We start from the raw sequence: 26,711 nt of genomic DNA, 5'->3' as shown, positions 1-26,711 counted from the left end.
CTACAGTGACATAGTATTAGTTTTTGAAGTGCAAAAGCTTTAGACTAATATACTGAAATGAGCAGAATAAATGAGCGGAGACTGCTTAGCCCCAAGTCATCTAGCCCTGACCCCTACCTGTAGTGTTGGCAGACAGTGCAGCTATTTAGAAAGAAAAGCAGGCAACAGCAAAGTACAACAGGGAGTAGAATTTTCTAGAGGATTTCAATTCCAAATGTGATTGCAGGGTGGAGGGGAGGGGATATTTAAGGGTTTTGCTGCAAAATATGTTTTACAATCTGAAATCGTTTAAATGACAAAAGAAACGTGATACTCTCATTTTCCCAGTTCCCCTACTTCCACCCTCCCAAATTCCTTCTGCCTTAAACTGTGCCAAGAGTTTTCACCTTTCGGTCCCAAAGCTATTTACAGAGAAGGACATGCCTCATTATTCCCATTCTACTCTTGGGGGAATCTGAGGAACATAGCCTTGCTCAGTCACACAGCAGAGCAGTGGCCCAGCTGAGAGTCCCACTCCAGCTCTAGTCCTCGGACCACCAGCTGCCTGAATCAACTCTAGCTGCAGCCACGGTGACTGAGGTTAAGAGGCGGGGTGGTAAGGCCAATAGCACCATTAATCCACTGCTACTGCCGTGCCACAGAAGCTACATGGGGCTGGAGGGGAGGATACCGCCCAGATCTGAACCAAGCCTGGGGCTCTTTACTCCAGCCCAGGGAACCCGCCGGGTTGAGGCACGTGCTGTAGCTCGAGGCCCCCAGTCAGAGCAGCTACGTGACAGGCGCGCAGGGCGGGGCGCTCTCGCCCCCTCCCGTCTGCCTTGCTCTGCCCGTCTGTCTCCGCGCGCCCGCCCCTACTGCTCTTGCTCACTCCCCATTGGCGGGCGCGCTAGCCTGGGGACAGCGGGGGCGGAGTTAGGGGGCGGCCCGCGAGCGCTTGCCGGTCGCTGGCCCAACGGCGCCTGCCGCGGGGGCCGGTCCCTGCAGCTCGCCGCGCCGCCTCCAGCCCGGCCCCGGCCGCTCGCGGCCCAATGAGCGCGACCAGACCGGAGCCGCCCCTCCGGCGGTGGCGTGAGGAGCGGCGAGGCCCCGGCGCGCTGCGGGTCGCCTCCAGTGGGTGCTGGGCCGGCAGCGCGATGGTGCCGGGGGCCGAGGGCAGCGGCTCCGCGGGCTGCTTCCCCTTCCCTCCTCCTTCCCGCTAACGGGCGCCTGAGAGCCGGGACCCGCCCTGCGCGCGCGGGGCCGAGCCGGTAAGAGGGGAGCCGTCGCGGGGTCTGTATCGGCCGAGCAAGGGCGGAGAGGTCGGTCTGTCGGGGCAGAGCCCAGGGAGGCCCCTGTCAGCGGCAGGCGGGGGCTGGCTGAGGCAGCGGGGGCTGTAACCCAGGCAGCCGGCTAGAGGCCCGGCGTGGCGCGGGGAGACCCAGACCCCTGTTCCGGAGCAGGTGCCTGGCTCGCCCCTCTCAGGCGAGCGAGAGGCTGTTTCCCGGCTTCGCTTCTCGGCGCCTGTGCGAGGAGAGCGGGGGAAGAGACTCCCCTAGAGGCAGGCAGGGTCCCCTGCCGCAGGCCCAGGCCGGATCACTCCTGGCCGGGAGTCCCAGCCCTTCGTAGTGATCAGGGTCAGTGAAACAGCCTTAGGCATTTATGGGGAGGTGAATTTATTGCCAAGAGAAGGGTGCCAGATTTTGGCCGGTGGAGGAGAAGTTTCTGCTAAGATTTTTCTTCTAAAAACGGGATAATGTTGTTGGTGGTAATAGGCTTTTTATTTCCATAGTTTTAGGTTTTGAAAGCAGCTTTAAAATAAATGTCTCTCAAAATTACTTAATTCTGATTCTTTGTATTTATACCAGCTACGAATGTATTTTTGTTCAGGTACCTACCTTTCCTTAGAAAGAAAATTTATCAGACTATTTTTAAGTAAAATTTTCTTCATTATCAGCTGAAACTCATTGACTCACACTAATGAGACCCATTGAAGATGAACAAATTTTGTGAGTTAATGAGTCAGGCCCTACCAAATTCATGGTCCATTTTGGTCAATTTCAGAGTCACAGGATTTTCAAAATCATAAATTTCATGATTTCAGCTATTTAAACTTGAAATTTAATGAAAAAAAGAAAAGGAGTACTTGTGGCACCTTAGAGACTAATAAATGTATTTGAGCATAAGCTTTCGTGAGCTACAGCTCACTTCATTGGATGCATTCAGTGGAAATTTAATGGTGTTGTAATTGTAGGGATCCTAACCCAAAAAGGACTTAAGGTTGTTGCAAGGTTATTGGGGGGGGGGGGGGGGTTTGTAATGCTGCTACCCTTACTTCTGTGTAGCAGCCGTGTTAGTCTGTATTCGCAAAAAGAAAAGGAGGACTTGTGGCACCTTAGAGACTAACCAATTTATTAGAGCATAAGCTTTCGTGAGCTACAGCTCACTTCCTCAGATGCATATCGTGGAAACTGCAGCAGGCTTTATATATACACAGAGAATATGAAACAATACCTATTCCCACCCCACTGTCCTGCTGGTAATAGCTTATCTAAAGTGATTTCCAGCACAAATCCAGGTTTTCTCACCCTCCACCCCCCCACACAAATTCACTCTCCTGCTGGTGATAGCCCATCCAAAGTGACAACTCTTTACACAATGTGCATGACAATCAAGCTGGGCTATTTCCTGCATAAATCCAGGTTCTCACATCCCCCCCACCCCCATACACACACAAACTCACTCTCCTGCTGGTAATAGCTCATCCAAACTGACCACTCTTCAAGTTAAAATCCAAGTTAAACCAGCTTGATTGTCATGCACATTGTGTAAAGAGTTGTCACTTTGGATGGGCTATCACCAGCAGGAGAGTGAATTTGTGTGGGGGGGTGGAGGGTGAGAAAACCTGGATTTGTGCTGGAAATCACTTTAGATAAGCTATTACCAGCAGGACAGTGGGGTGGGAATAGGTATTGTTTCATATTCTCTGTGTATATATAAAGCCTGCTGCAGTTTCCACGATATGCATCTGAGGAAGTGAGCTGTAGCTCACGAAAGCTTATGCTCAAATAAATTGGTTAGTCTCTAAGGTGCCACAAGTCCTCCTTTTCTCCTTACTTCTGTGCTGCTCCTGGCAGCAATGCTTTCTTCAGAGCTGTTCAGCTGGAGAGCGGTGGCTCCTGGCTGGGAGCCCAGCTCTGTAGGCAGCGTTGCCACCAGCAGCAGTGCAGAAGTGAGGATGGCATGATTTGGTGTTGGCACCCTTAATTCTGTGCAGCTGCCTGCAGAGCTGGGCCATCAGTGAGCAGCCACCGCTCTCTGGGCGCCCAGTTCCGAAGGCGGCAGCGCAGAAGTAAGGGTGACGTGGTATGGTATTACTATCCTTACTTCCACACTGTTGCTGGCAGGGTGCTCCCTTCAGAGCTGGGTGACTGGCCAACAGCTGCCACTCTCTGGCTGCCCAGCTGTCAAGGCAGTGCAGAAGTAAGGGTAGCAATACTGCAACCCCCCTAAAATAACCTTGTGACGCACCCCCCTCAACTCCCTTTTGGGTCAGGACCCCCAATTTGAGAAACACTGGTCTCCCCCATGAAATCTGTATCGTATAGGGGGAAAGCACACAAAACACCAGATTTCACAGTCCATGATGCATTTTTCATGGCCGTGAATTTGGTAGGGCCCTATTAATGAGTGAACACACATGGTGGAATTGTTTGTTTTGATGTGTAGTTTTTAATTTAATGTATTATACTTCTACGTGTACAGTACTGTAGCTTCTTAAAATGAGATTTTGTATTTACAAAATCTAACTACATTTTATCAAATCTTTATTTAAAAATGAGATCATTCTGTTTGTCATTGCTTTGGTGTTAGCGGCATGGCAGTATTGATCAATTTTGTTCTGAAGTATGCAATTCTGACTGAGTATTTATCTTAGGGTTTTTTTATTTTTATTATTATTAATAAACTACACTACAAGAGGTAGAATTAACCCTAGAGAGAACCTAGTTGTGTATGTAATGTGTTACCATTTAATTAAATGGACAATCTTTTAACTATCAGGGGTAGCCATGTTAGTCTGTATCCGTAAAAACAACAAGGCGTCTGCTGGCACCTTAAAGACTAACAGATTTATTTGAGCATAAGCTTTCGTGGGTATAAACCTCACTTCTTCAGATGCATGGAGTGAAAGTTACAGATGCAGACATAAATATACTGACACATGAAGAGAAGGGAGTTACCTCACAAGTGGAAGACCAGTGTTGACAGGGTGAATGTAGTCCACTCCCAACAACAGATGACGAGGTGTCAATTCTAGGAGAGGCAAAGCTGCTTCTGTAATGAGCCAGCCACTCCCAGTCCCTATTCAAGCCCAAATTAATGGTGTTAAATTTGCAAATGAATTTTAGTTCTTCTGTTTCTCTTTGAAGTCTGTTTCTGAAGGTTTTTTGTTCAAGTATAGCTACTTTCAAATCTGTTATAGAATGTCCAGGAAAATTGAAGTGTTCTCCCACTGGCTTTTATGTGTTACCATTCCTGATGTCTGATTTATGTCCATTTATTCTTTTACGTAGGGACTGTCCGGTTTGGCCAATGTACATGGCAGAGGGGCATTGCTGGCACATGATGGCATATATAACATTAGTGACATGCAGGTGAATGAGCCTCTGATGGTGTGGCTGATGTGGTTGGGTCCTCTGATGGTGTCGCTAGGGTAGATATGGAGACAGAGTAGGCAATGAGGTTTGCTACAGGGATTGGTTCCTGGGTTAGTGTTTCTGTGGTGTGGTGTGTAGTTGCTGGTGAGTATTTGCTTCAGGTTGGGGGGCTGTCTAAGCAAGGAAACGGAAACAGACTTCAAAGAGAAACAGCAGAACTAAAATTCATTTGCAAATTTAACACCATTAATTTGGGCTTGAATAAGGACTGGGAGTGGCTGGCTCATTACAGAAGCAGCTTTGCCTCTCCTAGAATTGACACCTCGTCATCTGTTGTTGGGAGTGGACTACATTCACCCTGATCGAATTGGCCCTGTCAACACTGGTCTTCCACTTGTGAGGTAACTCCCTTCTCTTCATGTGTCAGTATATTTATGTCTGCATCTGTAACTTTCACTCCATGCATCTGAAGAAGTGAGGTTTATACCCACGAAAGCTTATGCTCAATTAAATCTGTTAGTCTTTAAGGTGCCACCGGACTCCTTAATCTTTTAACTGTTGCTAGTAACACTTTAATTTTATTTTTTATAAATGTAAGTAAAAATAAAATATCTCTACACATTTATAAAATATCTAGGATCTAGGTACCTCAGTGGTTTGAGCATTGGCCTGCTAAACCCAGGGTTGTGAGTTCAATCCTTGAGGGGGCCATTTGGGATCTGGGGCAAAAATTGGGGATTGGTCCAGCTTTGAGCAGGGGGTTGGACTAGATGACCTCCTGAGGTCCCTTCCAACCCGGATATTCTATGATTCGATGCCATAAATTAAAAATACACAAAATAATACAAAGGAAATAGCCACAAGCATAAATAACCATTTTAAAAATCCAGATTACTTGTGACTTTTTATGTTCTTCATTTAGTTTTTATATTTCTTTCAGTTCAGAGAAAGGAAGTCAGTTAATTACCTTGTACTTTGCTTGCAGGCCTCAGTCATGTTTTGCATGGACAGACTCTCAAACCTTCACGGAGTTCTATTGACCGGGATATGGCTGTGTAGAACAGGTTGCAGGGTGGCAGCCATACTGTGTATCACCATAGTGCTGAGTTTGGGTTTCAAACAAGGCAGGAGAATGCTTCTGGTTTTTAAAAATATTTTTCCACAGTTTGAATAAATTCTGTAAATTTGTATGGATTGGGGTTTTTATAAAAGCTCGTCTTTACACAACTTAAATTTTGGACCAAATTTAAGGTGACTGTCTTCCTTTAAACCGTGACAACACTTTAAAACACTAAGGAGGCAGTCAGTCCCATTGACTTGAATGGGACTGCTCGCATGAGTAAAATTACATATGTGTAAGTGTTTGCAGGAATGTTCCTAAAGTTGTAATGAGGTACAAAATTGAATATGGCCCTAGGCCACTGTAGTTTATCAACCCTTTAATTTGTATCTGATTTAAAGAAGAACAAGAAGTAAGGTAGCACTATGGGTGCAAACTGGAGACTTTTGCTACTCCACAGATTCTGTACTTGTCTTAGCCATTAAGAAGTAGAGCCATCTGAATAAATCATTTTGCAGAAAAGTAATTAAATAAAGAATATGGGTGTGAGGGCTGCTTATTAAATATCTGAGAGCTGATCTTTCTTTTCTTTGTATAATTTAATCTGCTCTGGTCAGACACTGTAATGTAATGCAAAAAAAGTGTTTAAAAAAAAAACGCTTCTTCCTTTTGTTTTTCTGGATTTTCACTCCAAATCTTAGCATTATATAAAAATAAATGGCAAAATATTGCCTATAAATATGCATAAACATTAATTTCTCTAAGACTGTTTAGTGTCTTCAGAATCAATATACAACAAACTATTTAAATGGTTGGGAGGATATTTTAAGTTGTATATCAAGCAAGGGGGCTCCAATGCTGTATTTTTCAAAAACACTGTCCCAATATTTGGCCCCCCAAAATACTACTTCTGGAATACTGCCAAAATGAACACTAGTGTTTTCCAGACATGATTAATATTTTTCAGGAACACACACATTGGAAACATTAAGAAGCGGACAATGTATTTTATGACATTTTTTAAGGCACTTACTGATGCCCAAACATAGAGTTCTTAATATTCAACTTAAATATTTAACTGTAACTTAATATTAAAATATCTTAAATTACAAAAAATCATTCTGAAATGATATAGTGCTCCAACAAGTAAAATTAACAGTGATTGTTAAAACAGAACATTTAAATTGCATGGAAAAGAGGCAACTAATATTAAGTGTGAAAGAGGTGAAGTGTGTGTTCTTTTGTGAAGTCCTGCAGTTGTTCCATGTGAGTATGAACTTTTTTTTTTTTCTTAAGTCCTAAGTGTTGGTGGCCACACTTTATCCTGGCACTCTCATTGTCGTCTTGTCAGTTTTGAGGGTCTCTCTGGTAGCAGATGGGGGGGCCATCCAGAAAGAAGCACTGTAGCAAATATTTTAATACAATGAACAGTTTGCAGTGTTACAGTTTTTGTGTGTAAATCGTATATATTTGATTATCAGAGGGCATTTAGCTCAACTCCTCTTGCTTTCTGTGTTGAGATTAATAACAGATCAGATTGTAATAGCAGCACTATAAATCAAGGTTTCAGAGGAACAGCCGTGTTAGTCTGTATTCGCAAAAAGAAAAGGAGTACTTGTGGCACCTTAGAGACTAACCAATTTATTTGAGCATGAGCTTTCGTGAGCTCACGAAAGCTCATGCTCAAATAAATTGGTTAGTCTGTAAGGTGCCACAAGTACTCCTTTTCTTTTTACTATAAATCAAGTCATTGTCTTTTCACAGCTGGAAATCACAGGGGTTACTATAATGTGGCTTGTATCACCATGATATTTAAGGTGGAGATGTGATAGTAAAAATAGCTCCCAGTATAGTACTCCACCTTGATCCAAGTGAAGACTGCCTTAATCACAATAAAGCATCATATGTTGGGACCCATAATCTCCACATCATACTTTTCCATATTACAGATGAGAGCAGCTGCACTCAGGTCTATGATATACAAATTTGGTGCAGCTGTCAAACTTCTGCAGAATGATCTGTGTGGCCCTCAGCTGGGGAATTCCTGCTGTAGTTTGTGCATAACGGCTCCATAATCACTTGATTTAAAATATAGTAATATGTTGCAGTTTGGAGTAATTTCAGCATAGTTTAGCGTGTGTATATATAGGAATTTTAATCATTAAAATGCTTGTTTCATTATCTGAAGCAATAAATAAGTATTAAAGCTTTAATGGTGAAGGCCTAGAATATTTTCTAGGGATTAATGGCTGCTGTGGTGAGGTGGAGTTAATGTTCCAGCTAGTCATTAACAGGACGGTAGTTCTCAAACTTGTTCAGCTGCTTGTGCAGGGAAAGCCCCTGGCAAGCCAGCCGGTTTGTTTACTTGCCACACCCGCAGGTTCAGCTGATCAAGGCTCCCAGTGGCCAGGGTTTGCTGCTCCAGGCCAGGGGCTTTCCCTGCACAAGCAGCAACACAAGTTTGGGAACCACTGAGTTAGGAAATCCCCAACTCAGAGGTCCTCATTGCTGTTATAAGCTTAATGGAATACCTTCTCTCCCCCCCCCCCATTTTATCTCAAGTTGTGTACTGCTAATGCATTTTTGTTTTCAGTTTCAGTTCTTTCCTAGCAGTTAATGACCAATACAGTCTTGAAGTTTGTGATCCTTCAAGTAGCTGTCTAATTAGTTTGGCAGGAACCCAGTGAAAAACAAAAATATAAAACATACTTTGTTTTCTATCATTCTACATTAAGTGGCGTAAATCGCTGGTTCGGGAAGATGGGAAATAGTGCCACCCCTGTATGACTAATAATTTATAGTTTGCATTCACAGAAGAAATATTATTTTATTAGCTTTTTCTAATATATCTTCTATGTTCATTTGTCTGAATTTTAACATTAGTTGCTTCTCCTAGCCCTTTTATTAGGGGAAAAAATGGCAGGCTGTTAAAAAAAAATTTAAAAAAATTCTTAAAAAAATTTTAGCTCTCGTGTAGAATCTGATGTTCAGTGACATTTTAATTTTTTTAGAAGGAGTTGAAGTTGCTTGTACAAGATCATAGTAAATGGCGCACATAGACCCCAATCCTTCCAAGAGTTGCACACATGCCTAACTTTATACACAAGATAAACCCAATGATATTAATGGTACTACTCCGATTGTAAGCTCTCTGGGACAGGCAGTGTCTTTGAGTGCTGTACAAACAGAGCAAATTGCAGTGGGGTCTTGGTCCATAACTAGACACTCAGACACTACAGTAATGCAAATAATAACAATAACAATTGTGTGAAAGTTTTTTGCCGGCTCATGTCAGGATTTGTCCTCAAGAACTCCTTGGCATTTTGCTTCTCTAATAGATTATAGCCCTTCTATAGACCAAATGTATTGCAGACAATAGAACAAGCATTTTAAATGCCGCTTTACCGTAATGTAAAAAATGTGACCTAAAACCACCCTTGCTTGGAAGTGAGTTGCTCATCCTTACAGATTGGGCTGAGACTATAACATATTTAAAATTTTCCTTATTTGGAAGTGAAGTCAAATCTAAGGTTAACTTCTTAAAAAAACTAGGGGGTTCCATACATTGTTGTTCTGTACACTAAGCTTATTGCATGCAATAGGGGCTCCTTCCATTCCTCATACCCCATCACAAGCTCTCTGAATGCCACCTTTCCATCCTCTCTGTTTCAGATATTTCTTGCAATCCCTTCCTCATGCTAGTCGCTCTGTGTCCCCTATTCCCCCTCCATTGTGTGTGTTTGGGTTTTTTAATACCTACAACTCACATTTGGGAGAAAAATCTTTTTTAAAGATTTGACTGTGAATTAAGAGCTGTTAAGATTGATGTGCACATTTGGGTCATCCAAGAAATTCTCAAGCATCTAGCAAAAACAGAAAACAATATTTCTAAGAAATGGGGTGTTTCTTCTCATAAAGAAATTTGATATTTAAGTCAATCCTGCAAAGAATTAAGCACACGTAAATCTACTAGCTGAATTTCAGCAGAAGCTTTAAGGTGTTGGTTTTGTCTTGTAATAACTCATTTTGTGCTTTACTGGCTGTTTGAGAGAGTGCTTCTCTCCCGATGCATCCTGTCTCGGATGCCCAAGCTAACAAATCTCTTTAAAATATGAGGAAGGGGGAAAGCAGGGCTTTCTCAGGGTGGGCTCCTGGACTTTAGAATTTACTTTTCATTGTCCCATCAGAGCCTGTATTTGGTGACTTTCAGGACATTCCACCTCTATCTGTTTCTTGGGGGTGGGAGTGGGAGGGGGACAAGACATTGATAGAAAAATGCACAGAGATAAGATCTAGTTAATTCTGGGATTGGGAGTATTTTTAGATTTTTTTTGACATTTTTTTTATTATTATTATTACTATTATTACTGTTTGTGTCCTTAACTCTTGTAATATGCAAAGTTGTGGCTGTGTCTGTACACACGCTACGTTTTTGTCTTTCAAATGTCCTCGTCTATGTTTATATAGTATATAAAATGCTTCTCCTTCTGTATTTTATATACAAAGGAATAAATATTGGTTCTAATCTTGCTGCTCGTAGTCACCCAAGACTCCTGTTCAAGTAATGGGAGTTCTGCATGAATGAGGGTTCTAGAATCAGGCCCTGAGTTTGTCACTTGACTTTTTCACACTCCTCTATATGTCCCTTACTTAGCTTAGAAAAACTTAATGTTCCTTTCTTTCTTGGCAGCACATTGCCTTCAGGAAATGGCCTCTTCTAAATCTTTGCTGAATCTTCTAACCTTCACATTTGGATCAACAATAGGATTTTTCGCATGTTACATGCTCTTTAGCATAGTGTTGGAAAAACAGGTTGTGATCCAACCTGATATTCTTCACAATGATCCCCATGGTGAACACTCAGAAGAAACTGGAAGTGATCAGCTGGAAGGACAAATGAACTTCAATGCTGATGCTGGGCAGCATCAAGGTATTTATGCTTTGTACAACGTAAAAGGAGAGGGAACATTATGATCCAATTTAACATTTTTCTTTCTTCTTTGCTAGGTATTTATACACCAGTTTTTTCTTATCCCATGTCCACACACACACACAATATACAATCAAGTAGGTTTCCCCTCCTAAGGCATTGAATGATTGGTTTTTCTTTACTAACTTGCATTTTCTAATAAGAGTGATTTTTCAGAGAGCCCAGTACTTGCCAACTGTTGCATCCAGACTTGGAAATGGAGGTAGCGGTTTAAAGTTTGGTTCCTGGAGCTTCTTAAGTGGTAAACTACAACAAATATATATATATATATAATTTTTTTTTTCATTTGACACACATAGTACTTCATAGGCAGCTAGATTGCTTTTTAGTTTTACTTAAGCTAATTTAGGAGCATCTATAATCTGTGATTAAGTTTTTAAAATAAAAGTGAAACTTTAGAAGTAGCCCATTATTCTTTAAACCTGATCAGTCAAGCGGCTTACATTTTGGGAGGGGAAAAATGCTATAGATCTTGGTCGTCTGAAGCATGTAGTATTTAATGTCATTATATAATACTTGAAGATTCTTGAATGAAAAGTTCTGTGTAAGTTCAGAGTGCTTCACAAACATTAAGCAAACCACCTCAATCCTGTGAGGCAGATAAATACCTCTTTTTTTCAGGTATTAAAACTGGTGCATAGAAAAGTTAAATGACTTGCTTAAGGTTATACAGATCTGTGACAGCAAAGAAAATAGAGCTAAAGATTCCTAGCTTCCAGCCCTTTGCTCTACCCACTAGATCAGGGGTCTCAAACTCAAATGACCACAAGAGCCACATGAGGACTAGTACATTGGCCCGAGGGCTGCATCACTGACGACCCCTGCTGCCCCACCTTTTCCCTGCCCCCATGCCAACCCCTTCCCCAAAATCCCCACCCCAACTCTGCCCCCAGGGGGCTCAGGGCAGGGAATTTGGGGTGCAGGAGGGGTGTGGGGTGTAGCAGGGGGTTTGGCTGCAGGAGGGGTTCGGGGGGTGGGCTCCGGCCTGGCACACACTGGGGGCAGGGCAGGCTCCCTGCCTGCCCTGCCCTGCCCCGCCCCCGCGCTGCTCCGGGAAGTGGCCGGGACCTGGGGGAGGGGGGGCATAGGGGTCTATGTGTTGTCCTGGCCGCGCCTCCAAGCACCACCCCCCGCAGCTCCCAGAACGGGGAACCGCGGCCAGGGCAACACACAGACCCCTGTGTCGTCGTTGTCATCCCCCCCCGCAGGTCCCGGCCGCTTCCCAGTGCGGGCCAGGCTGAGCTGCTCTAGGTAAACGCTGTGGGGGCGGGGGGGCCACGGGGAGCTGGCGGGCTGCAGAAAATAACCCTGTGGACTGCATGTTTGAGACCCCTGCACTAGATCTTCAAGGGGAGGCTGTTTGCTTCTTTCCTCCCCCTCCCTTCCCCTAGTTTCATTTTAACACAGGCAACTTATAGAATGAAGTGAGGCTGGTGGTCTGAATTTCATGGGGGAATTAAATGACATAATCTCATAACCAAAAAATACATTCCAGCTAATTGGTGGTGAAAAGGGTAATCAGGAATCCAAAGCCATATTCATTCAGAAACAAATTAATTCTACTGTACTTTAATTTTGTTGTTCTCAGGTACTCAAAACAAATAACCATATTTATTTGCAATTCCATGCACTTTTTTACAATGGATATATTTTGTCAGACTGATTAACTGTAAAATTTAGGGCCCAATCTTGACTGCGATGAGACTACTTATGTGAGTAAGGTACTTACTTATGTTAAGGTTTGCAGAGCCAGGCCACTAATCAGTAACGTAAAACTAAATGTATTTAAACTGAAAAACACATGCAAACCTGTTTGTTCTCTGAAATGTGCACACTATTATAGTAAATTATTGTAAGGAAAATTGGCCTGACCTTGTATAAAGGTAAACAAACAGTTTTAGGACCTCATCTTGCAATCTGATCTGAACCTAAATAGAATCTCATTGACTTAAATGTTGTCAGTTGAAGTCAATGGGACACTATGGGCATGTCTGCACTACAAAATTATGTCATCCTAAGTTATATTAGCATACAGCTGCTGCAGTAATTAAATTGATTTTGTGTGTCCACATTAAGCTCCTTGTGCCAGCATTGCATGTCCTCACCAGGAGTGCTTGTACCAATTGGACTGTCAGCATGAGTCATTGTGGGATGGCCTCTGAAAGCTAGTAACAGTTGATGAAAGCAACGCTGTGTCTACCCTGATGCTGCATTGACCTAATTACATTGATTTTCTGCCTCTCGGAGAGGTAGAGTTATTAAGTCGGCATTGAGGGGCAGTTATGTCAGTGGGAGCACAATTTTAGTGTAGACACATTCTTAGGTCAACGTAAGCTGGCTTGAGTTGAACTAATTGTAGTGTAAACCATGCTTAGGTACAGGGGTGCATCTGCTTGGGTCCAATTGCAGAATTGGTGCATGAGTTTTTAAACCTTAAACATATTTAAACCTTAAATAGGTGTAGACTTTTCTCTGATTAAGTTGTCAGTGTATCTGGAAATGAAGAGTATTTCAGACACAGCAATGATGATTTTTATCAGAGTATTGCAGAATCTATTTCTTGTCTCCTTACAGTAAATAAAGATTTAATTTGTTTTCTGGTGATAAGTTGCCTTTTCTGTCTTACTTGCTGCTTTTAACTTGAAAACCAGTTTCAGTAGTTGGTGACAGTTATTTTAAAATAAGTTTGTAATTATTAACATTTAGGTATTAAAACTAAACATTTAAAAAATCTAATTTGTTCTTCACCATTGATATTTTTTTACTTGGCACGGACTGTTTAAAAAATAAAATATAAAAAATTTGAAGCCAGTCTTTTTTATTTAATTTTTTAGTCAATTTTTTAAAGTTTTCATTTGCTTCAGAAGTCTACCGGAGAATTTTTAAATAAATTTGAGTTGAATATTTTTAAATTCATGTAAGATTTTGTAAAACTGTTTGGTTTTTTTGTGAGAAGATCTTAATAGTATCCATTTTACTTCTCTTGTAAAACTAAGTAGGAATAAGTATTTGAAAATTAATTTACATTTTTTCATTCTTGAATTTAACTTTGGTCTTGCAGACCGAACAAAATGCAAAGACAAATGTTGGTCACCAAATTTCAGGTAATATAAATTGGACTGTACATGGCTTGTCTTGTATTAAATATGACAGAAAAAAGTTGTCCAAAACAGAAGTCTCATCTGATGCACATCTATACTGGACTTCTTCCCATTCATCTCTTTGCACTTTCTTAATGGCTAACAAAACTTATTTTTTTCTTACACATTGCTGAATCATTTCTATTGTACTCTTCCATTGGTGTTACTACTTAGCAAACACACTAAGGTATCATGGAATTTCTTTCCTCCTCTTTTTCTCTCCCCCCCCCCCCTTTAGATGAGAACAAAAATATTGCAGAAGGACTGTATCAGAAGGTGAAAATACTGTGTTGGGTGATGACTGGGCCTCAGAATCTAGAGAAAAAAGCCAAGCATGTTAAGGCTACTTGGGCCCAGCGTTGCAATAAAATACTATTTATGAGCTCTGAGGAGAATAAAGACTTTCCAGCTGTGGGACTAGAAACCAAAGAAGGCAGGGACCAACTGTACTGGAAAACTATTAAAGCCTTCCAGTATGTACATGACCATTATTTTGACGATGCTGATTGGTTTATGAAAGCAGATGATGACACGTATGTTATACTGGACAACTTGAGATGGCTTCTTTCAAAATACAATCCCGAACAACCAATATACTTTGGAAGAAGGTTTAAGCCTTATGTGAAACAGGGCTACATGAGTGGAGGAGCAGGATATGTACTGAGCAAAGAAGCTCTAAGGAGATTTGTTAATGCATTTAAAACCAACAAATGTTCTCATAGCTCTTCTATCGAAGACCTAGCACTCGGAAAATGCATGGAGAATATTAATGTAGAAGCTGGAGATTCAAGGGACACAAGTGGTAAAGAAACTTTTCATCCCTTTGTGCCAGAACATCACTTAATCAGAGGTTATCTACCTAGAACATTTTGGTACTGGAATTATAATTATTATCCTGCAGTAGAGGTAAGTTGTTTTGGTTTTTTTTTGTTTGTTTGTTTGTTTTTTTTTAGAAAGGCTGTGTTCATTATATGAACATTTCTGAAGTTATATTTTTATATATACAGTGATTATAGCCTATTTAACTGTTCATTATTAAAATGTTCTGGGAAAATAAAATGATTTTGTTGTGAGTGCTTGAGACAGATTTAAAGGTGGAATCATTATATATTCCATTTATAAATTAAAACTTGAAAGCAAGTGCCTAGTGTACTATGAGAATAAGTTAATCTGAAATTACTTTCACTATTCTCATGTCGTAAAAGATGGACTAGATGCTCCAGTAGGTCTCTTCTATCTAACTCTTGTGCTGTATAGTTTATAACAGGATGTTGGCGGCTACTTGTTTCCTGTTGCTAAATCACATTAAAAGGCAGCTAAAATACATATATATTTTCTAATGTTAACTTTCCATGTCGTCAATTACTGTAGTTGCAACTGGGTGGTTATGCAATCGTGAATGGGAGGGAATATGTGGTCCATGAGAAAATTGAAGGTATGGTCCATGCTAGTTTGAGAATCCCTACAAAGAATTGCCTTTTGTAATTTTAGAGGATACTACTTGCCTGTCAAAGTTGAGGGGAACATGAGAAGTTTGCAGTGAGTGTAAGTGGTGGAACTTAGCTTTTTAGCACCTCTTATTTTTAAATTGCAATAACCGATTTTTTGTTAGTCAAATTCTACCAGTTTAAAGCTGAATGTGAGGTTCTTATTGTTGACCTGATTTACAGAGAAATGGAGACCTGTATATCTCATTCTAATCAATGAGAGATATAGTTCTTGAAAGTAATGATAGCTGCAGGTACTCATATCTCAAAAAATCTGGTTTGCATATAATCTCTGTAATAGCCTTATTAACAACCTAAAGATCAGGAACATAGGACTGAAAAGGACCTCCTGGTTACTGAGTCCAGTACCATGCTATCACAGGCAACCCATTATATAATCCTGTTCATAAATTTATCAAGTTCCATCTTAAAATTAGTTAGTTTTTTGTAAATTGAATAGCTGTGGTAACTATCTGTAAATGGAGTGGGAATTACACTAACACTGGGTGCTTTTGAAACTGTTCCTCTTGGAGTCAGTGGTGAAACTCCCATTTCATTTGGGAGCAGAATTAGGTTAATATTGAATACTTTTGAAATCCCACTTGCCACGTAATACCACCAAACCATTCTTGGTGTATACAAATGTAGCATGGCTGTGATAATAAAGTGATAAAATGTGCCATTTAGTAAATGGAAAAAATCTTCTGTTCCACTTTTAAGAGGCTATCTTGATAGCACTTTTAGTGTAATCTAATAGGACAATAAAAAATAGATTAAGATGAGAGGCAAAAAAATGACACTGGAACTTGCATTGTCCTGTCTTATTCCCAGAAGCAAATATTTAAAAAAGAGATAGTGGGTATGTTGTTCAAAGCTCAGTACAGTACTGTGGACTCAGCTGATTTAGTCCTCATCCTTGATTAAGAAGGACCCTTTGAATTATTTAAACACAGTTGCCCCCTAAACTGATTTTGAACATGTCTAGCTGGTGTGTAAGTCCAAATTGTGTGTCTAAGAATTGTGTTTAAAAAACAATATTCAAAAGACATACTTGCAACTAGTTTTGATAGTGAAATATATAAAATACATACAGTAACTCCTCACTTAAAGTCATCCTGGTTAACATTATTTCATTGTTACGTTGCAGATTTATTAGGGAACATGCTCGTTTAAAGTTGCGCAATGCTTCCTTATAATGTTGTTTGGCAGCCGCCTGCTTTGTCCACTGCTTGCAGGAGGAGCAGCCCATTGCAGCCAGCTGGTGGGGGCTTGGAACCAGGGTGGACTGGCAGCTCCCCTGTGCCGCAGCTGCCCAGCAGGCTATCAGTTGGCAGCAGTTCAGTTGTCCCTCCCCCCACTGCCATGTGCTGCTCCTGCCCTCTGCCTTGGAGCTCTTCCCAGGAGCCGCCTCCTTGCTGTGCAGGGGGGAGGGAAAATGGGAGCTAATGTCAGGGTGTCCCCCTCCCCCCTTCTCCTGCCCCCCTACTTACCCCTTCTCCATATAGAGCAGGATGGGGACATGATAGGGCTCAGGATGGAGAGAGCTTTCTCAACATCCTGGTATATTTAAAAAGGCAGTGTACTTAGAGTGGGATCAGTGTACTTAAAGGGGCAATGCGCATTCTCTCTCTCCCACACACAGGGTGTGTCTCTGTCTGCCATGCTGTCTCCCCTCCCTCCATTTGTGCTGCCTTGTAGAGTGTGAGGCTACATTAACAACAATGTATTAACCCTTGAGGGCTCAGCCAAATTCTAGTTCATCATTTAGCAGTAAGTCATTCCCTGGGAAATATCCCACCCTCTGATTTCACCACCTCAACCAAGTTTCACAATCATAATTGCTGTGTACAGTATTAAATTGTTTAAAACTTATACTGTGTGGGTGCACATATATATAAAAATATAGTTTTTTGTCTGGTGAAAAAAATTTCCCTTGAACCGAAACCCCCCCCCCCCATTTACATTAAGTCTTATGGAGAAATTGGGTTCGCTTAACATCGTTTCGCTTAGTTGCATTTTTCAGAAACGTAACTACAATGTTAAGTGAGGAGTTATTGTACACATTAAATTTAAAGTCGTCAATGGAATGGTCTCACAGTGGAAATTGTGGAAGCAAGTTGATGGGCATGTAAAAGTTAACTTTTTTAATGTAAGTGTTTACTCCAGCTTTGGTAATCTTTAATTTTTCTATATCTGCATATTTTTAGTCCAATCTTAAGGACCTAGAGTGTTGAGGGTGTGGAAAATATCTTTATAGACGTAATCCAGGGGTTTTCAACCTTTTTTCATTTTTGAACCCCTAAATATTTTGAATGGAGGTGCAGACCCCTTTGGAAATCTTAAACATAGTGTGAGGACCACCAGGAGTCAAAAACCACTGTTGTAAGCTAATATCCTTTTTTCTGTTGATAAATTTGGAAGAGAATTTCATGCATGAAACTGCAATTAAGGGAGCATCCACTGATAACTACCAAAATAGTTCTATGTCTTTGCTAGTCCTCCTGCTGAATGTCTCATCCGGGTGTGGTAATGGATCTAGTTTCTTTCAGCTTTGTGATTACTCGTGTTCATTTCTAATGAGTAAGGCTATGATTTAATCACAGGTGTTTTTAGTAAAAGTCACGGGCTGTGATTTTTTTGTTTGCCTGTGACCTGTCCATGACTTTTACTAAAAATACCCATGATTGAATCTTGGGGTTGAGTGGGGGGAGCCCCACAGGCCCGTGGCAGCAACTGGTGGAGGGGGCCCCACTGCTGCTGCTTGGGCCATCCCTGGAGGGGACCGGCTGCCAGGAGCCACCGAGCTGCGTCTGCTCCCGTCGCCGCTGCTCATGCAGTCCCTGGGGCCAGCCGCATCTGCCGCTGTTCAGGTGGTCCCCGGGGCCAGCAGCCAGGGGCTACCAGAGCAGCAGCCGGTGCAGCTGGCCCCGGAGCCTCTCCAGCAGCAGCCGGGGTGGCTGCCTGAACAGCTGCCTGGGGCTAGTTGCTTGGGCAGCCCTGGGTTCAGCCACACTAGCTGCTGCAGAAGTGCAGGAAGTCACGGAATCCATGACTTCCCTGACCTCTGTGACAGACACAGAGCCCTACTAATGAGTAGAACTGCTAGGTGGAAAACGTTTTTTGTAGGTGAGAAGTGCAAGTATTTTCAAAAGCCTTGTTCCATGTAACGTGTAATCTGTGTAAGGCGTTAGACTTGAGTTGTATATCGGGGATATGGCCAGCAGCCCCCGCATCAAGTTGTTACCTCATATCTTACTAGCTAAATGGTGATGGGTTTGGATAAACTTTCAAGGAACATGTAGATGCTGTAGGAAGTGGTGCTGGTGATTTAGTAAGTAGCACTCTTACTGCTTTAGCAGCGTTGAGCCAGTAAACTAGCATGCTACCTGAAGGCACTTTGGAGGTGCTATTTTCGGGATTATATATAAAACCTAGGTCCTGATTATCAATATTTTAACAATAAAACAGTGAAACTCCTAATAGTATTCTTTTTTTTAAAGAACTGTTAGCATTTATAATTAAAGGTGCGGCATGATCTGTAGGAGTGACCATATGATTGGTTCTGAGGTTTAATATTAGCCCTGCCACTGACTCTCACTAGATCTTGGGCTAATTTCTGTGGGTTTTTTTCTGCCTCCATTTCTTTATTTTGTAGAATTGGGGGCAATACTATCCGTATCTCATGAGGGAAAGCAGGACTAATGAGTTGTGTGTTTATACACCATTTTAAACAATTGTATAAGGGGAAACTTCTCACAGACACAGTGGGGAGGGAGACATCTAACTCCCTCCTGTGTTGTTGAAAATCACTAAGTGCTAAATTTTTATTAGGCTTAAACCTCTGGTTAAAAATTAGTCTTGGTAATTTTATTTTATTTTATTTTTTTTTTGCTTTAAATGCTCCCTCAGTTACTGTTAAAGGACCCAGTCTTTCATGCACTCTGCACATTGCCCTATCAAAATCAGTCGGAGTTCTGCTGGTGAATGATCTGTAAGACTGGCCTAAACTATTAGTGTTTCAGTTGCAAGTGAGTGAAAGCTGCCTGAAAAGTGCTTTGATATGAAAGGTGTCAATAAATTCTATACTTTATTTCTGTAAATCTCCATATGGAATGAACATTTTGACATATTTAGCTCCTTCTTAGTAATAACTAAAATATTTATGTAGTTGCAGCAGATTCTGAATAGATACCCTGTATGATGTATCTTTAAGTATTTACATTCCAAATTAGGGGGATGGAGAGATAAAAACACACTCTTCTCTTCTCTCCCCCCCCCCCCCCCCCCGGATGTAATTTCTTTAGTGCTTGGCAGTCAGTTCCCTTGTTCAAATACCTGGTCCACGCAGGTAGGAGACCAGTGATCTTGTTTTTAGTCTTTTACAGTCGTCTTCATGGTAACAGTGGGTTTTATTGTGGAATATAAAGGCATGACAGCCACTTAAGTTGCTGCTGTTGGAATATGGTGTAAATGTGCTAACACTCTTCAACAAATTAAAACCGATAATATTTAGGATCCAGTATCGAAGGATATTGGATAAACTGTTAGCTGCTTTCCAGGCTGAGTATTACCGTTAGAAAAAATAGAATTACTTTACCATATCAAATCCATGGTTCATCTAATCCGGTCATGTCTCCAAGGGTGGCCACTTACAGATGCTTCAGCAATGGACAATTCTGGAATAACTCCCCTACCAATAGGGAAGCTTCTTCCTAACTCCAGGTAGTTGGCTTATGCTCTGAAGCATGAGGGCTTACTTCACTTATAAGTTATAACTAATATAACAGAGTGTTTTGTAGCAACTGTATAAATGCTGCCCTTTTTTGGAAGCCTACTGAGTTCCTGGCTAAAAATTGATTATTTCTTTGCCATTTTCTAATCGATAACAATGCTTTACCTTTCACTTCATGACTACTTAGTTTAGTTTATTAACTAGGCTCTTCAGAAGGACTTCGTCAAAGACTTTTTGAAAGTCCAAATAAATTATATCTAAGTGTTCTCCTGTGTCCATTACTTTGACATATTTAAAGAATTTCCTGACCAGATGTCATGCTTATTTGCCTCTGTTGTATTAGGTAGGTGTACTCATAGTAGCATTGTATAGCTTAAGAGCTCGTCCTGGATCAATACCCCATGGTGCTAGGTGATGTACAAGCACATATTTCTATCATTTCAACCAGTTCATCTGAAAATGAAATCTATGGGTCTCAACAATTTTAGGATCAACCCTAGCACTTTCCTAAAATAAGAATAATAGATCTGAGACTTGCTATATTCCAGTCCTCTAGCATAGTAATTTGATTTTAATCAGAGTTTGCATATTTTTAGCAGCTTAAGCACTTCATTCTTAAATTGCTTCAAAAATCATAAATGAGTACCTTCCGTTCCTGGTGACTCATTACTATTTAATTTATCAATGTGTCCCAGAACTTTCTCTTTGACAGCTCAGTTTTGGACATTGTCATCTTCTAGCTGATAAGAATATCTCTTGTAGGCAGATCCCCAAAATCCACCTGATGGTAAGGACTGATTTAAAGAGAGAATGTAGTTTCCATTGTTTGAAGAATACCTGTTTGTTTCAAACTCTAGAACCCTGACATTTAACCATAGTGGGAAGCAGACTGTGTTTCTACTTCCATTCATTTGGCCTCAGTAACCATTACTGTATGCTTACATACTCAACTCCCATGCTGAGTTTAAGGATAGTAATTTCCTCACATTAGGGTCTCGTTAACTAGCTTTGATTCATTTTTTAAAATTTCTGTCAAGTTTTTAGTATCACTTTTTTTTGTGTGCACAGACTTTCCAGTGAGAGTTTGGCTAGTTTGAACTAAGGCTGGTCAAAATGTAGGATGTAATTTGTAGAAACGACAACCCACTTCTGTTCTTCAAAAATTTGAAAATTTAATTGAAATTGGGAACAAAAATTGAGCAGCTTCAGTTTAAACAGGGTGGCAGAAAAATTAGAGATTTGAGGGGTTATCCATTGTTGCTCGCTATTTGCATCCAAGCAGAAATCTGTCAGGTACCTTGCTAGCACCAGGTCTTTAAACAAAGTACTTCAGCTGTTTTGGCTGTTTCTGGTATCTTTGTTTTAACTGCAAGGCTGGAGACTTGCAATTGAATTAGAAATATGGAAACCAAACTGAAGATGTCCTGGAGAATAGGTGAGGAAAATGGAAGGTAAGGAAAAGTGGATGTAGAGAAACCTGAGAGGAGATTCTGGGAAGCAGAGTCCACACAGATCAGTTACTGCACAACACATTAGTGAGTTTTAGAAATTACACTGTGCTCACTGTACACCGGACATGCTCTTAGTCATGTCACAGAAACTATCTAAAGCACATCAAGCATTCTTGAAAGATGTTGTTTTCCATTTGGGGATGATCAAGCAAAATAGTATACTAGGGTCTGAGTACTCTATTCCTGCAAAATTTAGGCTTTGCAGTGTGAATTATTGATAAAAGTGAATTGTTTGATAAAGTGAAGCCAAATATGTATTATTTACACTGTAGAGAGAATTATTTTTAACATTTTATGCACATTTTGAAATGTCCTCTGAGTCTTTTTGTTTGTTTTCCCCATTTTTAGGGTCCTGGATGCTGCTCTGATCTTGCAGTTTCATTCCACTATGTTGATTCCATAACTATGTATCAGTTGGAATACTTGATTTATCATCTCCGACCATATGGTTACCTATACAGGTACAATCCTGACTCACTCAAGAATCTAGAAAAGCAAATGACAAGCAAAGCAGAGGATAATGATGCAAAAGCTAAAGCAGAAAACTCCTGAAACTGAATCAGACTTCTACTCAATATGTGGAACAGTGCACTGACAGAAGTATCATGGAGTGAAAAGCAGCTACATCTAGCTCAGACAGGACTCGAATTGCTAGTAGTAATTCTTTTTGAATTTTAAAAGCTCTGTGTTGGTCTTCCTCTGTAACTGCAAACTACAGGTTTCGTTGTGCAGTTCTTATTCATGGGGATAGTGGGACTTTTCACATGTTAGGACTGCAGAATCAGGTCCTAAAGCTTTTACGTGATCTGTGAAATCTGAGGTGGCTTTTTTACAAATTCTTCATGTTTATATTATTGCATTAAAACAAATGGATGGTGGTGAGGTTCAAGCACGATTATACAGTATTTTCTAGTCATTTTTGTTTTTGCCCCCGTTCCCCTTCCCATTATTTTGGATAAGTACTAGTGTTAGAAATCTTGGTCTACATTGGTCCATCACTTTGAGATGGTGATGATACTGGAGAAATTTGATGTGAAGTAACTGGGCTGAAAAGAGGGAAATATGTCTTCAAAACCTCTCCTGCCTTAAAGACAGACTTCAAACTATTTGGTGTAATTAGTAATACTGTGCCTGTTTAATGTTGAAATCTGAAGTACTTCCCAAATGAAATGAATTTGTTACTCTTTGCCTCATCATAAACTTCCCCCAAGATACTATTTGTTCTACAAAACAGACACCCAGTTGGCTTGCTCTAATTGGTGAAAAGCCCAGGAATAGCAAGACTATACATCTTGGAGTATGTTGAAGATGTGTGAAAACTTGCATACCTGCCCACTCTGTGCCTCTTGGTGTGTACTCCTTGCTTGAATGGGCACAAAATTAATCCAAAAGCTTTTTAATGTACATATGATAGAAATAAACCCCTTACAAGTGCAATTTCCTCCCCTTGTATTCATTTTGTAAGCCAAAAAATGCGTGATATAACACCACAGTCATACAATAAAGACTTGTTAGACAGCAAGGCTTTTATGCACTAGCGTACAGTAATTTCCAGATTCACCCAGTGTTACTATTAGTTTATTTCTATTTAATTTACACATTGCTTTACTGTAGGTTTTTTGGGGGGCCAGTGGGGAGGAGGGGGGTTCTTTGTTTATGGAAGTGATTTGGCGCCCAAAAAGGTACTATTTTAAATCACAGTGTACGTTCTCTTACTATGATTTTTTGAATGTTCCCTACAAATTCCATTTTATTTGGTTGTAATATGTAGTTCCACTTCTGAGGGTTTTGTCTGGTTTATAGTGTCTTTTTTCTGTGTCTTCAGTTTAAGATTTTCATGTGTCATTTTAAATTCTCTTTATTGTCTGTCTTGTGAATGTGTTGTACAGTTATTCAGGTAAGCCAACCTGAATGCAAGGACCCTTTCAAAAAGTGCATTTATTTCGTCCACTATGTGGCTACGGGGAGTAGCTCTATGTCTAATTAGCTAAAAAGGATCCACTGGTTATCTGTGAGATGGACTGATTATCAATATATTAAAATACAATCAGAGGTTAAACCAACTATAGATTTTTTTGCTCTTGTGATCAATATAGTATATACATCATTTGCCCAGTTTTATGTTCTGCCTAGCTTGACACATTGGCTGTCTTCGGTCCTCAGTTTCACAAAAGCTTCTTTATCACTTTTCTGTTGTTGCTGGTTTTCATCTTCATCATATTGGTGAGTTTGGCCAAAACCTTACTTCCCTTAGCCAGTGTTTTGATGAGGTCAAATTACTGGTTGTAAATGGCCTTACTAAAATGGTTACCACTGTCCTCTTGAGGATGTTGCTAGGAGATTTTGGGAGACTCTGGAGTAGTATGTCTGACTTTAGTGTCTCTCAAACATTATTTGCCAACAAACATCATGACTGACTTATCTGTTTTCTTCTGTTCTGCCTTGTGACATGATGCCAGTAACCACAGTATTTCATGAATGTGAAGTAAACATAGCCACTTTTGCTGCTCCTCCGTGTCTGAACACAGGATTATTTATATTCCCTAGTACCACTGTTGCCATATAGAGATTTTTTTAGTTATTTCATATTTAAATCTAAATATTTTATAATGAATATTTTTCACTAGCAGGATTGCCTCACACATAGGCTGGAATGGGTAGGAGCTTTAATGTGTGCTGTGAATTGACCTATAGAACTCTTTAAAATTTGAACCTATTGGGTGATTGAAAAGCTGTGCTTTTTATCGGAGATTATGCTGATGCTGGTCCAAAGGAGAATATTTATCATTTTGTTTCAGCTGAACTGCAGAAGGTGATTAAGTTTAGCAAGGTATTCCCATGTGAGAGTCACTCATTTAAACTAACATTAGGTCATATGAGATACAGCAACTAGGATTGCTAAATCAATATGCTAAAAGCACTGACAGCTACAGTGATTAATATATTGTTCAGATTCTTGGCTAAACCATTTTATTAACAGCTGATGGCATTTAATCTAAATTTAACAAGTTGATGGTTTTGATTTAAAATTCTTTATACTCAGCCAATGTAAAAGACGTACTGAATTGCAAATCTATAGTTCCCCACTACCATTCTCTTCTCCTTCAAGGTCACCCATTGACCTGTAACAAAAAAGGAACTTCTCAGCTTGTGGTGTAGGCAGCCAATGTTTTAGTGAATTGGGTGGGCTGTGTCTTGAGAAATGCAAATCCCCTTTTCCAGTAAAGTGTTAGCAAGGATACTTCAGAAAGCATTTAGTACAGGGGTGGGCAAAGTATGGCCCGGGGGCCACATCCGGCCCTTCAGACGTTTTAATCCATCCCTCAAGCTCCTGCCGGGGAGCAGGGTCCAGGGCTTGCCCTGCTCCGTGCGTGCCATGGCTCCCGGAAGCAGTAACGTGTCCCCCTCTCCAGCTCATACGCATAGGGGCAGCCAGGGGGCTCCACATGCTGCCCCCGCCCCAAATGCCACCCGTACAGCTTCCATTGGCCGGGAACCGCAGCCAATGGGAGTGGCAGGAGTGGTGCCTGCAGATGGGGCAGCACGCAGAGCTGCCTGGCTCAGTCTCCAGGTAAGAGCTGGAGGGGGGACATTCCGCTGCTGCCGGGAGCTGGTTGAGGTAAGTGCCACCCGAAGACTGACCCCCTGACCCAGCCCTGATCCCCCTCCTGCCCTCTGAACCCCTCAGTCCCAGCCCAGAGCACCCTCCTGCATCCCCAACCTCTTATCCCCAGAGCCTGCACCCCACATCTGGAGCCCTCACTCCCTGCCCCAGTCTGGAGCCCCCTCCCACACTCTGAACTCCTCATTTCTTGCCTCACCCCGGAGCCCTCAACCTTTTCCCACACCCCAATTTCGTGAGGATTCATGACCTGCCATACAATTTCCATACCCAGATGTGGCCCTCAGGCCAAAAAGTTTGCCCACCTCTGAATTTAGTATCTTTCTAAGAAGGCTTCTGTTTCCACCCTCCACCACATATACCCAGAAAGGAGAACAGAAAGTTTTGCCTTCCAGTATCACTGATTGAGAAGTATTGACTTGACTTTGTTAATTTTTCTAAAACTATTGTGTTTTTTCTGTCAAATTCCAGTATCGTTATGGAAACAAAATGAATGATACGTAGGAATTATTAACTTGTTTTTTACTTTGGTAGCCATTTTACCAGATAGCTTTCCAAACTTGGCTACCTAATAAACATTTATGATTGCTTTTATCAGAGGGGCTTTCAACATTGCAGCCTCCTTGTATAGTATTCTACAATTGTGAGCCACTGATTTCAGTGTGATGTCATCACTTTTTAAGAGCAAGCACATAGTATAATGAGTACTTTTGCAGCCCAGGCAAGCTACTACAAGGAATCCTTCCTTAGTTGATTTGCTTTTCTTAGACTATGCCTTTGAAGTGTAGGGGTACAGGATGCTTTATGCCACAGTGCTCATTACTCTTGATTTTTAATTTTAAAAAAGCTTGACAGAATTCTATAGCTACAATGTAGTGATTGAAACAATCCAATCATGTAATTCCAGTCTAAATTTCTTTAAGAAAATTACCTGGCAATAAATTCTCTACAATCCCCGGGGTTTATACTGAGAGTCAGAGATATGGGTTTTGTTCTTTCAATAGGCTTCTTAATATTTTAGTTGCTTTGTTTTTCAGAGCATTCATTAGACATGCATTAGTTTCCAGAGGCATATTGACAATATGATAATATTATCAAATTATCCGAAGCTCTTACTTGTGGCGTGGTACTGAATGTTACACTTTCAGATGAATGACTCAATTGAACTTTATTTAATCTTTTTACTCTTTGTTGTTAGTTCAGTTTAGCAATTTGCACTGTATTTGTCTGCATGAGTTGGTACACTCCCCAGTGATACCTTGTTTGTCCTTTTGCTTAACATTTCTTTCCCCTTTGATTTTTTTTCATGATCTTTCTGAGAACGCTTCTACAGCTCTATCCAGTTACGCTTTCATAAGTGAAAAAGTTTCAGTCACTGCATTTTAACAGACTACTCTCAAAATAGCTAGGAGCCACCCTCTTAGTTTAAAGAAAAGGAGTACTTGTGGCACCTTAGAGACTAACAAATTTATTTGATCATGAGCTTTCGTTAGCTACAGCTCACTTCATCTGATGCATTCAGTGGAAAATACAGT

The 26,711-nt window shown here is 40.9% G+C and overlaps 1 protein-coding gene across 1 annotated transcript; it reads left to right on the top strand.

Annotated features, from left to right (window-relative positions):
* Positions 1–1,038: 1,038 nt before the first annotated feature.
* Positions 1,039–22,995, top strand: C1GALT1 (core 1 synthase, glycoprotein-N-acetylgalactosamine 3-beta-galactosyltransferase 1). Its single transcript, XM_073333871.2, has 4 exons — positions 1,039–1,247; positions 10,385–10,624; positions 14,063–14,730; positions 21,903–22,995. The coding sequence occupies exons 2-4, from the start codon at positions 10,402–10,404 to the stop codon at positions 22,104–22,106; spliced, it is 1,095 nt and encodes a 364-aa protein (XP_073189972.1). The 5' UTR covers positions 1,039–1,247; positions 10,385–10,401; the 3' UTR covers positions 22,107–22,995.
* The last annotated feature ends 3,716 nt before the right edge of the window (positions 22,996–26,711 follow it).

Source organism: Lepidochelys kempii, chromosome 2, assembly GCF_965140285.1.
Source record: "Lepidochelys kempii isolate rLepKem1 chromosome 2, rLepKem1.hap1, whole genome shotgun sequence".
Taxonomy (NCBI): domain Eukaryota; kingdom Metazoa; phylum Chordata; order Testudines; family Cheloniidae; genus Lepidochelys; species Lepidochelys kempii.
The sequence above is the reverse complement of the archived record's forward strand: the minus strand, read 5'-3'. Positions and strand labels throughout refer to the sequence as shown.

Coding starts and splice junctions, on each gene's coding strand:
- C1GALT1 (XM_073333871.2), top strand. CDS start 10,402: ATGGCCTCTTCTAAATCTTTGCTGAATCTTCTAACCTTCACATTTGGA. Junction 10,625..14,062: donor TGATGCTGGGCAGCATCAAG/GTATTTATGCTT, acceptor CCCCCCCTTTAG/ATGAGAACAAAAATATTGCA. Junction 14,731..21,902: donor ATTATTATCCTGCAGTAGAG/GTAAGTTGTTTT, acceptor CCCCATTTTTAG/GGTCCTGGATGCTGCTCTGA.